This window comes from Octodon degus, unplaced genomic scaffold (genome assembly GCF_000260255.1).
Source record: "Octodon degus isolate 3935 unplaced genomic scaffold, OctDeg1.0 scaffold00001, whole genome shotgun sequence".
In the NCBI taxonomy this organism is placed as follows: Eukaryota; Metazoa; Chordata; class Mammalia; order Rodentia; family Octodontidae; genus Octodon; species Octodon degus.
Window position 1 is genome coordinate 21,230,720 of NW_004524577.1, and position 15,013 is coordinate 21,245,732.

Here is a 15,013-nt window from a genome sequence, read left to right on the forward strand (position 1 = left end):
GGGGGGGGGGGAGGAACTATATATATATATATTTAGGAGAAAGGTAGAAATCAGCCCGTTCCAGCACTCAGAGATAAATACATGCAGGGATTGTCCCTGTGATATTCATTAATCACACAGGCCTTGATTAGACACTTCTGAGGATCAAAGGCTGGGGACTTCCTCTGGGCATGTGTGCCTTTTGTATGCCTCAAATCAGTAGAAGAGCTTTTTACGGATTTGACCCAGTTTTCCCCAAACTTTTGCCTAATAAACAGTACAGGTGATTCATTATTATTCCTTGAGCTTCATGAACCATTCGCAAATATTCAAAGATAATTACTGTCTTTTCTTAGATTCTCTTTTTTTCAAACTAAGCATTCTCTGTTTTTAATTCTAGCAAGCATCTACATGCATGGCAATGGCACCTAGAATACTGAAGTCTGATTATTTGAATCTGCCCTGTATTTCCCAAGCAGTTCTATTCTCTATAAAGTTTCTTATCTATTGGGCAATCTAAATACTATTTCCAAGGTAAAACTGGCAGTGAAGTATAAGTTTGAATCTTTCCTCACTTCTCACCATTTTACTGTTCTGAGTATGCATAAATTTTGGTTTTTCAACTTATCTCTAGAATAAAGACTAGCTAAGTACCAAGTAGTTCAAAAGTTCCAAATTCTGTACATAAGGAAATACAATAAAAGAATGCAATCAGTGTTTAAATTGAGGCTTGGTGCAACTATCTCATGTGGACTTAATATACATTATTTGTCAAACCAAAAACAAAACCAAAAAAATAGCAGCAGTGTAACTCATCGAAGGAAACAAAACAGAAACACAAAGTTAAGCCAAGTAGATTCCAACTAGAAGGACGTGATATAAATTTTCTGGCAAAGAAATAATAATGTACAAAATGTGAGAGAGGAAATCGAAGGAGCATCTTTTGTAAAGGTTGGGATCCATGAGAAAAACATTCTGAATGGAAGCTAGGATTTGGCAGGCAAGAGCAGCCATCCTTAACCCCGTTGCCTGTACGTGGCAACTTAGTCACCAGTCATGTCAAAGACGAGTCCTCTATTTTTGGGTAAATAACCGTGGACTCCTTGCTAGGCTTTCTTAGGGTTCACAAGTGGCTCAGAAAGTACAAGAGTTAGCGAACCATGTATAATGAATATTACCAACTGGAGCCAATAAGCTACTGTGAGAGTGTTAATCTATACCCATGTGGACATCATTGAAGTGTTGCCAGCGTGTTTATTCTAGAGCCAACCTTCACTTTACTATAAATGTTACAGAAGTCCTCGGTTCAGGTAGAAATTAGAGGTAGAAACTTAGTCTCTCCTGCATGACCACTTGTTGCAAGCATTTCTGTTACATTCTTAATCATCTTCTTACACTTTCGTTTCTGGGCTATTCTATATTCGACGTCAGCCTCAACTGGAAACCAGTGCTCCTTTCTTGAATCCACTCCCCTTAAGCAGCTATAGCAGATATTAACCTTTTAATAAAAATTATGTGCAGTAGAATGGAATTCTGTTTCCCCTATCATAACATATACCCTTGTATTTAAATATCATTATTAATACTGCATTTGAAATTCCTTTCTAAAGGACTCTACCATTTTTTCAAGTCTCATCCTCCATTTATTCCCAAATTTTCTTAATCTCCACCTCACCCTTCTCAAGATTCTCAGGGGAGCTTCAGGAAGCTATAAAGTTTTGCTTTGTTGTTATGCAGAATAACGTTTCTATTTTATAGCCTTCAGCTTTTCAGAGCAAGCCCCAGGGCCTATCTGGTCCTTCAAGATGTATGCAGGAGCCTAAGACAATTTGCTGAACTATTTCTACCTAACTTATTTTTACTTTGCTATTATTTATTCACGGAGTTTTTATTTGGGGCACTGTATGTTTGCTAAAAAGAAATTTGAAGCGTTCAGCTAGAAGTGGATGTGCCAAGGGATCTGATTAACTGGCTTCCATAAATACGCAATTTGCCAACGGAGTGTGTAGTTGGCACCTTGTGGGGGTAGCATGGAAGACCTACCCGGGAGGAGGATGGACTGCCAGTTGTTTGCCTCAAAGCCATAACCTTAATCTGGGAATGTGGGCTGACTTTGTAGGGAGAAAATGTTGAGGGAAGGGAAAATGGTAGAAAATGAGGAGTCGACAGGCAAGGAAAGAGGAAGAAGTTTTGGGAGAAAGAAAATTCAACTTCTGTCACCTTGGAAAGCCTCTGTATTGTTAGGACCATGATGACATTGGGCGCTGTGTCTACAGTTGTATGTGGTTCTTTGCTAAGAAATACTGATAACTGTGTCTATGGAAGAGATGTACACTTAAGTTAGCTTTATCTGAAGCAAACTACAGATGAAAGAATAAGTTAGAAATTATTCATGTGACACACCAACTCATATATGCACTTAAACATGCACGTAATGGCTTGTAACTAACATTTCTGAAGGGCTGCCCAGTAATTTAATAACCATGTGTTTCACAAGCTTTAAATATCAGACTAGGGTGTAACTGAAATGTCCTTTCACCAAGAAATGTTGTCTGTTCTGTTCTCTACAATTCCTAGTGCCTAGAATCCCATATTTTATGTTTGTTGAATGATGAAATGTGTTTTTCTCAAGTTTTATTTTTTTGTTATTGTTTTGTTGTTTGTTTAGGGTGTTTTTTTTTTTTTTTTTTTTTGTGGTTCTGGGGATTGAACTCCAGGCTCCATGCATGCTAGGCAAGCACTCTACCACTGAGCTACATCCTCAGCCCTTTCTCAAGTATTTTTGAAAAGCTCCATGTTCCAAAACTTTCCCTTTCCCTTGAAAGCTTGCAGCAATAGAGACGCATAAATAAATATTATGCAAAGTAAACCTTGATTTACATGTTGGGGCAGGTACGAAGATAAATTTTAAAAACTGATCAAAACAGATGTGGAGCAGCCGCATGATACATCAGGTTTCTGTAAGTCTGTGAACAGAGTTGTTTGTTTTTGTTTTTCATCACAAATAGGACTTTATTTATCACTATTAAAAATCTGGACCTTAAACGGACTCTTGGGCTGGTGGTTCTCATCCATCAGCTCGTTCAACTTTAGCTCCAGTCTCATCCCCAGTAGCCTTTCCAGAGCTGCTACCTTCACCATGAATCTCCATGATGTTTCCCAATTCAAACTTGGGCTTCTTCAGCATTTTTACTTCTCTGACGAAGACATCATGAAGAGGGTAGATAGATCGTCAAGCCTTTTCTATGTCTTTCCCAGTGCTGTGTGGAATCAGTTTATTGACCACTTCCTTCAAGTCATTTGTCTGCACCTCCCGGGTCATGATTTCCATCATCTTCTTCCAGATCTAGCAGACCTGTTGGTGCTGGGTGTAAGAGGTCTTCCGTATCTGATTGTTGTGTTTTTTAGTAGAGCCAACACAGAACAGTCAAAGCAAATAACCATCGGTAGTCTTGACATCAACATGAGCTTCGATCATGGTCTGCCATTTTTTGACCATGGAACACATTTTGTCCCGGGTGAGGTCCATGCCATGGAAGTTAGGCAGGCAGTTTTGTCCTGAACATCTTTAGTAATTAGCTTGAATTTTCTAAAGGCAACTGTATCATTCTTCAGATCAGCAAGGCTCACTTCAAACACACGACCTTTGAGCCCATCAGATGCAATTTTGGTTCCTTGGGTTCTGGTCAGGAGTGTTTTTCCAATATTTCTTATGTTGAACATAGCCGGCGCCTTCACATCATACCAGTCTTTTTTAAAAAATGGATCAACCACTTTTTCCTTGGCTCCTTTTTTGCCACCTTTTGTAAGGCGCTTGTTCTTGCCTACTGCCATGGTGCTGCTCAGAGAACCAAAAGGTCAGAGTTGTTAATTAAGCCTGACTGCACCTACTTTGCCTCTTGTTTGGTGAACATGGTCCACATATTCTTGGACCCACTTTGACCTGAGAAATTAGTGTAATTTTATAACTTCAAAAGATCTTAAAGATCAGATTCCTAGCATCATTTGGCAAGAAGGAGCAGGTGCAGGAATTGTAGGGGTTGATGCTTTGAAATGGGAGCTGTGCCTCCGGATTGCCTGTTTATTTTCCACTCCTCCACATGAAGCCTCAGCCCACATGCCCGTTAAAATGATCTCCATGTTTTCAGGAGGTGAAAGGCTTCTCTGAAAAGGCTAGTCATTGTGATCATTCTTTCTAGAATGCCACCTGAATAAATATAATAGGTGCAAATCTGTTAAGCCTATTAATTGATTATTAGGATAATTTATATCTTAGAAACAGAGAAAATGTTATCCACATATCTTAAATTGTCCCTGAAAATAACTTCTAAGATGAAAAAAAAGTTAAGTTGATGTTGAAGTTACTTTAAAAATTATAAATAGTATATGTCTTAGAAATTATAAACAGTATATGTCTTAGAAAAATAATTTCCATTAAGAAGTTTTCGATAATTATCCCAGTAACTATGTATAATTGATACTTATTTAATCTGAAATATTTCATAAAATTACAAAAATGTAGCAGCAGATAAATGATAAAACATGACTACAACTAGGTCAGTATTGATTGTCTGAAAGGGACCTTTTGATAATGGATAAGGCAAAAAGTATGACAGAATGAACTCTTCTCTCTTATTTTAAAGTACCAAAAGTAAACCCGGGGATTTTGAAATCATTTAATATAATTCAGATGGAACAAACAAGGTGCTAGCATTACCAAATAGCAGTTTTTTTTATCAAATAGCATAAAAGAAGCTATTTTTTTGTTTACCTCCAGTTTGTATAACTTGGGGAGGGCACCCAGCTGTTATCTAATCTTTTACTCTTCAATTGGGGTGTAACTTTTATTTTCTACTAGTACTATAAGATAATAATTTCATCATTATTTTTCAGTAAATATAGATATAGTAATATTGCTTGCAGTTCAATTATTTTCTGTTCTGTTGTTACAGTCAGTGATTAAAAGCTTCGGGAAATTTGAGAGAGCCGTAAACAGTGGCCTTAATTGGCCTTATTGGAAAAGCATAGATGAAGCACTGCGTTAAAGATTCTCCAGTATGCATATCATTTTATGTATATGCAAGAACTGTTAAAATATCCAACTAAAGAATGTTACTTTTATAAACATAGATTTCCTTTTTTTTTTTTTTTTTTTTTTTTTTTTTTTTTTTTTTTGGCTAGCTCAGCCCACCCTGAGGGTGGCATATAGTGGCTGGGATCGAACCTCAGTCCCCTGCACCTGCCTAAGCAGGCACGAGCTATCTCACCAGCCCCAGATTTTCTTTTAAAAATACTTTTCCTAAAATCTGTTGGGCACCACACACTGCTTTAGTTGCCAATAATTTTGACTGAGTAGTTGGAAGGCAGACCCAACTTATAGTAAGTTACGGATACTAAATATATTTGTGGTCTCCTCCTTTGTGTGACAGGATGTACCCTGTACCTGCTTCTCCAGACCTATGACCTGCCGGTGAATTGTCCATCACACTAGCTGTCATCCAGTGAGGTATAGATGGGCAACTCTGGAGGCCTCTTAGCAACTTGTGGTACCTCCAGCCTTTTCTCTCCTGTCTACTCCTATCAATTCTCCAGTACTGCTTAGCTTACATCTTACATTCGTGCATCTCTTTACACACTTTGTATTTAAAGGCTCATTTCCAACTTGTGGTTCACCTAGTTCTGAACATTGTGCTGCTTCAAGTCTGTGTGTCCTGTACATGATCTTGCTTTCTCATCATTGAAACCAGTCATTTTCCGTTTCAAAAACTTGGCCTCCCATGACTGAGTTTGCGCATCATCACGCGGGTTTTGTTCTCTTTCGCATGCAGGGCAGCCTAACTGAGAGGCTTCTCTGCTTTCACCCAGAACATGTCATTAGGAGGCCCCTATGAAGATGGCTCTGTACGCAGAATGTCGCCTCATTTTAGGGAGATTGGCAGGAAGGAAACCAGTAGCTGTTCTAGTAGAAAATAGAGTATACAGTAGTAGCTCAGTTCACAAACTCAATTCATTCCAGGATTCTGGAAGGGATAAGCACAGTTGTGTTTGGTGGGGAAGACTATGCTGATCAGGTTCAAGGCTTCATGCAGGGTTCTTGAAAAAAATAAAAATTTTCCAGACACTTCTGTTTGTGAACCAAATTGTTTCCAAACAGAGGTGTTCATGAACTGAGGCATCGCTGTAATTTTATCTAGAAACAGTTCAGTTTATTTTCTTCTACTTCCAAGTGTTTGCAATCTTGTCTGACCACTTTAACAATAATTTACTAAAATCTTAGCATGCACAGGTTGGCGTTTGCTGCAAAATGTACGGGTGTGGACAGGAAAACATCTGGTTATGTTACTGTGTGCCCACCACACAGGGAAGCCAGGAAAAGCTGTCCTGGGATGAGTTGACTGCTGAAGTTGTCTTTCTCGTTTCTGTGCTTCTCCATCTATTTTGCGCCTTCCTAATAAATGCGAATATGTTTCAAGCAACTAATTACTACTAATTTAGAACAATCCAGTAATTCTCTCACAAAAAGTGAAGTAATAAAATATAATCTGAGGAGGTGTAAATAATGTTTAAATATAAGTTGTGCATGATTCTGAACTTTATGATTGCTTCCCTGGAAGAATATGTCCAACGTGGTAACATTTCCCCGAAGGCAAATAGAATAAGTGTGAAAGATGAGGTAATCTTTTATACCTCAAATTTCTTGGAACATTTCATCATGTAATTTTCAAGTATATGTGTTCAAAGAATTCTATAAAAAACTTATGACTACATTAAAAAAATCCATGATTACATCTATTTCGATCTTCCTACTCAAAGATAAATTAAATCCTAGCACCCTTATCTAAAAACATATATACTAAATATATTTGGTAATCCCTTGAAAATATTATGCAAGTTGTATAATTCAGTAACTTCATGGAAACTTCTGATATTTTGAACTTTCCAGTGAACATGCTGGCAGTGCATCCCTTGACTGCTTCATGCTTAATCACTTTTAGAGGCTCTGTAAAATTAATCTTATACTTACCAGTAATAGTGAGCTCACTAATACATTCATTTCTGCGAGACTGTAAAACAAGATGCTTCAGGAAGATATAGCATCCTTTTTTCTCAGATATAGCATTCTGGCACTGGAACCAAGAAGTACTATGTAGAAGTGAATAGTTGTTAATCTGCTAAATTTTAATGGTGAAATTTCAGTCTTAGTATTTCTTAATAGGTATTTACTGATTTTTATTTTCATATTTCTTAAATTTGATAGTGTGAATATTGATGTATAACTTTCTTCACTTTTTGAATATTGACTTTTCTTCTATTTCTTCTTGTTACTTGGAAAAATTAAATTTGCACATTTATCAGCTGTAGTAGAGCTATTCCTTCACATCTTTTTCATTATTTCTTTTCTTTTTTTTTTTTTTTTTTTTTTTAGTGTATTTGGTACAGGGTCTTGCTGTGCAGCGTTGATTGGTTGGGATCCTCTGTCTTAGCCTCCCCAGTGCTGGGATTACACGCGTGCCTAACCACACTCAGTCTTGGAGGCCAGCTCAGCCTGCCAGGGGCGGGGCCAGCATGGCATGTGGTGCCGGGGATCAAACCCCAGTCCCTGCACTTGCCTAAACAGGCACTTAGTCCTCTCAGCTATCTCACCGGCCCCATTTTTCGTAATTTCAACAAATGATGTTTAATTATAAAATTCCAGTTTTGAATGACCCCTGCTAGTGTCTGAAATATCTTTGTGGAGACGCCAATCATTGTGCTCTCATCTCTGACTTTGCAACCAGCATCTGCCTATGTAGACACTCAACAAATGCTTACTAAGAAAATCCAATTGTCACGTCAGTTTACTTTTTAAAAAATATAAAAGATCAGAGTAAATGCTGAAACAAAGTAGCAAAATGCTGATGATCCAGTTTACTATCTGTAATGGTCCAGCTACATTATTCAGAATAAATATTGTATGCACAATCCCTGTGCCAATTCTGTATGTGTAAAAATAAATGAACAAATTCAGTAACTCATCCACTTGCCCAAAGGTGAACCTAGAGGCATTAATTGTCTTATTCTGAAGACAATAGAATTTAGTAGCCTATGCTACTGTAAGCCAGCCAGATGATGGAGTGTTTCTTCTGCCAAAAAGTCACGTATTTTATAGTGTCTCCTGTGAGTTTTCATGCAATGAAATCACATTTCAGTCATGCAGTTGCATGAGTCAAAAGTTGTATTTTTTGAAATATAGCAAGTCATTGTAATTAATATTCTAAAATGTAGTAAATTGATATAAATATCTCACAGGTAGGTTAATATGTTAATAATGACAAATAATTTCAAAAGATTAGGCTACCTTTAGTGAATTTCTTGGAGGTCAAGCTTCAACATACCAGAAACCATTTCTTATTTTCTTTGTAGCTTTAATACCTCACACATGTTAAATAATAGGTCTGTGTAAAAGTTCTGAGTTAAAGTGAGATTTAATTTCTAAATAAGGCAATATCTAATAATTACCTGTGTATGTTTATAGATGATGAAATTTCTGGACAACAGGACTTTTGAACTGTCATAACCACATGTAGCTAATATATATGAGGATTTTAATTTTTGTCTCTAACCTGTTTGCCAAGCAAATTCAGGAAGGGTCTGTAGATGTATAGAAATACAGATTTCGGAAAAACAATTCTTAACATAAAATTTATTTATTTAAGTAAATATTGAATCATGCTTATGCATGAAGCGAGACATGATTTTAAAATTCATAAGCAATGCTTTCTATCTCTTAGAAGTTTATTGTTGAGGAAGAGGAATAAGACAGTTAAGGTGATAGTTAAAATGGAAGTCTGTAATTGATTTATAGCAAAACAGAAGCTTAGCAAGGCAGAAGCCACTCACTCTTGGCTGATGAAAAAGTACTCCCTGATGAAGTGGCAGTCTTTGGAGTCAGAACCAGAGGGGGCTTTATTGCAGGCATGGTTGGAAGAAAGGTCTTTCTAGTGGATAAAAATGCCAGCCAGAGTGCAGCAGTGTGACCATTCTTAGGGTTCCCAGGAGTGCACTTCGGCCACGCTGTATAAACAGGACATAAATCTGAAAACTCTTGAGAAGCAACAATAGCGGAGGTCAGTCTGTTCGGTAGAGATTCAAAGAATGTTGACTGAAGTCACCAGGCTAGTAGGAGGTACATGGTAAGACAGATTGTAGTCATTTGATGGTCTGCTTATCCACATCTTTAAAAATAAACACATGATAAAATAACAAGGACATGTGGGTGTTTTAGCTTCTAGATGAATTCCACCGCACATTATAACACTCAATTTCCTGACAGAACCTTCATAATTGACAATTCATTATTAAGCTTAAAGTCTATGGTTTTCTTAATGATGTTATACTTACATAATCTTAGACGAGGGAAGAGAAGACAGATAACTACATTTTATGCAAAATATTTTCAAAACGCCTCTTTCATGAACTTGGATTTTGTCTAACTTTCAGTAACTACTGCTGTTTAGCAGGAAGCACAGTGAAAGATTATCTGAGAAGTTGTGCCAAAACATGGAAGTCATCATCCGTCTTTTGAATTTTCTACATGAATATTTATTTACTTACCATTTCATTGACACCATCAACATGAAGACAGATACAATAACTTATTTTCACAGGCCATACACCATATGCACATACACAATATTATATGCTCTACCTATTTCATTTGATTCCATAAGTTGCTTTTTATTGCTTTCACCAAAGCAGCTCATCTTTTTATTTGGTTGTGTTATTTTTCTCTTGTAACTAATGTAGTATGTTATCTTTGCCAGTGCAGAATTGTTTGAATACAGTCAAACAGTCATGATGAACTTATAATTATCCAGAAAGCACAGCATGCCTTGGCTCTACCATGAACCACTTGGACCACATAAGAAAATGATAGTTAAAGACAACGTGGGTCTTGTTTCTAAGTTCTTATGATCTATTTGGCCTTTATTTTTCCTAGAAGTGAGGAAGACAGTGTTATCATGAAAGATAACAAATATTTTGAACATAAGCCAGTGTACAATGTGAATAGTACTGTAATGTTAATAACCCTATGACCAAAAAGATAGACTTTATTTTAAGACACTTGAAATATAAATATTAGCAAAAAAACTCACACTTTGCATACTTCAATTACAAATTTGAATATTTTGAGATCTGGAATAGTAGATCTAGAATATTAAAAAAATACCACTATAGTATTGTTTTTCCACCTCAGAAAAATTAATTATTAAATTATCTTATAGGAAACTCAGTTGTGTTATTAATCACCATTTTTAAAACATGATTTTGGAGATAAATTACACTGAGAATGACCAAAAATTTCATGTTAAACTACTGTTTCTTTATGAGCTGTATATTCAAGTCTATAAACTGTTGAAGAATTTCAATACTGTGATCCACTATAAAGTATCAGCACGATGATCGTAGATATTGCTGTTGATAAGTAATGACTTGAGAATATTAAAATTACTTTGTATTATATTTTTGAGATACATAAGTCATATTTTAACTAATAATATGAAAAAATATACTTAAATTCTGTTTGAAAAATTAAATATTTGTCCTACAGTCTTACTTCAAAAATTATTAAAATTTTAATGTATTTCAGTGTGATCACTATGAGTTTGAGGCCAGCCTGGACTACATAGTGAGTTCAAGGTCAGCCTGAACTACATAGAAAGACCCTGTCTCAAAAACCAAACAACCAACAAAAACGTTACCTCAGTAGTGTCCAGTAATAATCCTCAGACCCCTAAATTTCAAGATCAGACTCTGTACAAATGGACCATTTCTCCTTAAGAGAAAGATGCATTTCAGGTATTACCATGAGCTTAAGAATTTCCTTCTACTAGAACAGGTTGCAAAATTACTACATAGTTTAGAAGCTGTAGACCTTGGAGTAGTGTGCAAGCACACTCAACCTTATGAGAGCCCAAGCTGCCTTAGTGTAAGCGTGAGAGCTCCCAACTGGTTCACAGAAACATACACTCCTCACTGGAATGCAGAAAGTGACTCACATACACGGGCTGCACAAATGATCAATTCAATGAGAAAGACAACACAGCATCATGACAATAAAATTATGACTGCACTTTTGCCATTTTATACGCAGAAACATCTCAATTGCATATAATACTTTTAAATTTTAGATAGTGAGAAAGTTTATATACAGTGTTCTAAACAGCCAGGATATGATACATGATTGTATGTTACTTATGAGCCTGATGGAAAATGGTTTAGGCAGCATCTGCTGTGTACATCAATGAATTGGAATGATGTTGGCAGTAATGGAAATAGTGATGCATTTTATAAGATTGGACCAACTGACATTTTATTCAAGTTTCCATTTTCTGCTTTTGATATTATCTGACTTGTCATAAATGAACACATATTTAGATATCTCACATTTATTAAGAGATATACTGTTGCATATGAGAGCTACAAAATGTTTTGGAGAAGTCAATCTGTCAGGTGCTATAATTTATGTAAGAATCTACCAGAGACACAAAAAGCATGCTAGTCTTTTGTTCTTACAAAGATGGGTAGAATTACTGCTTACAAAGCATACTGCAGAGTATGTTGTGATATTTTAGTGTGAGAATATGTTTTTAAAAATTCATGAGAAAAGCTAAACAGTAACCTGGTCAATTTTTTCATTCTCCCATTTTGACAGTATTCGTTCTGGTACTCGATCTGCACTCTCTTAGAAATGCTTTTTGTCTAATTGTCTTTGTGTTAAAGACGCAATCCTAAGAGTACTCTTTCTCGTGATGAAAGAGAAGGCATTCCAGAGCTTCCCTTAGGAGCGCTCTTCCCTACTTGTGCTCCGCTGAGGCAGAACCAAAACTACTACACACATTAGGCTTTGGATTCGTTAGAATTACTTTTTTGAAGCAGTTGAGTGAGGCCAAACACTTGCAGAACTGTGACCATATGAATTTTTAAGCATTTGAATTTTAAAAACTATATTAATTATGTAGAAAGTATTCTGTTCAACTTATTTTTTCTCTCCCTCATTTGCCTCACTTAGGTATGGATTTTTTGCCTCTATTGGGAGCTTTACTTTCAAAAGATTAGACAACAGAAGTTTACACTCATCCTCCTTTTGGAATGGCTCTATAAAAGAGAAAAGATTGTTTTCTATGTGACTAGAAAAAGCATGACAAATTATTTGATCCTAGGAGGGGAGAAAGAGATTTCCCAGGGATACCATCTTCCCTTGAGAACACCAGAGGTAGCCTTGTGTCTGAGGACAAATAATCCATTAAGTGAATGCTTACCTTAGGAAAGTTAGTACAGAATTACTCAATCCTCCAGAAAAGTCCTGAAAACCTGGTGGGGGTGATTACCCTTAGCAAAGAGACAGCTGCTAACCAGGCAGATTTTCTCTGAAAAACAGCAGTTAACACTGTGGTTGTATTTTTTCTGATGCATTGTTGCAGAACATTATCAGAAGAGTGCAGTATTTTTGTATTCAGGTTGACTTAAAAACTGATGTGTCCTTTGACTGTTACTGTTTCTTGAAATCTTGTTCATGTTTATAGGTTTTCTGACTTGACGTTAGAGATAGTCCAGGCAAACCAGCCTAGAACATTTAAAACTGTAAAGTTAATCAGTAACTTCTAGGTACGTATAGGAACATATTGCATGAGACAGTAATGTAATTTTTGAGAAATGTCTACACACAAGCTTTCATATACCTTTATTCTGTCTTTAGAATTTGGAATGATGGGAGATCATACAATTAAAAGTCAGCGACCTCGATCTGTCCATGAGAAAAGGGTCCCTCAGGAACAAGCTGATGCTGCTAAATTTATGGCACAAACTGGTAATACGTTAGTTACATTTTTCTATTTATTGTTGTTAATTTAATGAAACCACTGCATGTTTTCATAATCTTTTGCTGCACATTTGTCAGTTTTTGGAGCTGATATTTTTTTTGACCCATTTTTTTTTTTTTTTTTTGGTCACCAGTTAAAGTCCATAAATAAAGTAGCTGTGAACTGGAAAGTGCACAAAAACTATGTAAGAATTATTTTACTTTTGGTCTGGGACATTTAGGATTTATATGTCACTATTTTATTACATTAATTAATTACTTAAAATGTATCATTAAATTGTTAAAGAAAAAAGTTATTTCCTCAGAGCTAACTGGTCTGACTCAAGAATTAATATTTTAAATAGGAATTTACATGATGTAATAAAATTTAACAAAGATTAATGTCTGGCTATGTTTTCAATGGTCATGTAATCTATAATCTATAAATGTTAGTTGATTGTTAAAATATATACACACTAGCTAGAACCTATAATTTAATATTTCAGTGGAAAATTATTTTGTTTCATAAGCTAAATAGTAAAATGTTAATAGGCTTTTTTAGTAAACTCTAATGCACGAAGATATTTAAATATCAACAGAAATTACTTGGTGGTTTAAAAAAATTTTTAATTCTAAATTTAGAATTAAAAATTTAAATAATTTTAATTTAAAATAATAATTAGGTTATTTTTAAAACCCTCTAAATAAATATATATAATTGAAACTGTTGAGTAAATTTTATATAATTGTATATATTTTATATTCTGAAAATATAAAATTTATGATCATATATTTACTTATAGAGTTTGTGCAAATGTATGTATTTGTATTTTGGCTCATGATAAGTTGTCTGTAATTCCATGTGAGTACATTGCATGTGGCATTTCTATAGTTGAAAAGTGTTTAAAATTGTCACGAACATTTTCAGCTGTTGCTTTTATTTTGAGAAACTGAACTAAAAGTTTTATGTGTATCTTGATCAAGTTGACCGTGTTCCAACCTTGACCACTGTAACGTTTATAGAAAAGTTACAAGCACTTGACAAGTTCTCTGACATGATATTCAGAATGATTTTGATAGAATTTCCCCAAGGATGGATATTTTCAGTTCATGTGTTTTTAATCTTATGTATTCAGGACCCTAGCTCTGACTCTACAATTAAAAATACAAATACTGAGTTAATCATGCTCTTTGTAATAGGTGAGCTGTCTGTTTAATACATTAGTTGCAAGCAGGATCAAATTCTTAGAAAAAGATGTTTAGAACAAAATCTCTCAGGTCACATTTTTAGGATTTTTAAAATTAAATACACATTTGCTAGCATGTTTCTGGCTTACTTTCTCATTTAAAAAGGGTGATTTATTTTTTATTATATATGTCAATGTGTCCAGAAGGTTCAGGCAGATTTTCACAGTTCTGAATGTATTCTTTTCCACTGCAGGGACCGAAATACTCAAACCCTAAGAAGAGATTAGGGACAGTTTAGCTCTAAATCACTGAGCAAGGTATTCAGCCTCCTGGGGGTCACCCTCTGGGTGACTTTGCAGGGCTGGGAAAGATGCCCCTCTTTCTGCAAAGTGCTGGCAAGGAAATCAGTCAACTGCAGTTTTCCAAAATTGGAGTTGGCGACAGTGTGGAATGGTGAACAGTTATTTTACATTTCCAGTAGTATAGTAAAATCAATTTATGGCTCAGGGATTATGGAATTTAGCACTTATTGTTCAGATTTATGTTTTGATCTATCTGTGTTGTATACAAAGAAAGTTCAGAATTTTTAACTATAATTCTTTTGACAAATTCAAATCTCAAGGAACATTATGTTTTTTCAGTCTCTGTTCTTTATTCCAAGAACAAATCAAATGCATACTATGTCTTTTTTATTTTATTTTAAAGAGTAAAAACAAAAACAGTAAATAACAAAACAAAGAAACAAAGCAACAGAACAATACAAATGGTACAGAATTTCAAAACAAGAATAGAAAATTATCAATGGTTTCGTTAAGGAAGAATGAACTAATTGCAGTTTTTTTAGTTTATGTATTCTCTTCCAGTCATTATTTTCTATCTAATATCATACTTAGAAATAGATGAAAATGGGACCGGGCAGATGGCTCAGTAGAATAAGTGCTTCCCTGGTAAGTGCAAGGATCTTGAGTTCAATCCCTGGTTCTGCAAAAAAGAAAAAAAAAAAAA

General features: G+C 35.3%; 1 protein-coding gene across 1 annotated transcript in view; it reads left to right on the plus strand.

Annotated features, from left to right (window-relative positions):
* The first annotated feature begins 10,418 nt into the window (after window positions 1-10,418).
* LOC101590894 (adhesion G protein-coupled receptor B3) overlaps window positions 10,419-15,013 on the plus strand; it is a 157,224-nt gene continuing 152,629 nt past the window's right edge. The window contains 3 exon segments of the mRNA XM_023702069.1: window positions 10,419-10,444; window positions 12,546-12,616; window positions 12,719-12,829. Coding sequence (XP_023557837.1) covers window positions 10,419-10,444; window positions 12,546-12,616; window positions 12,719-12,829 — 208 coding nt within the window.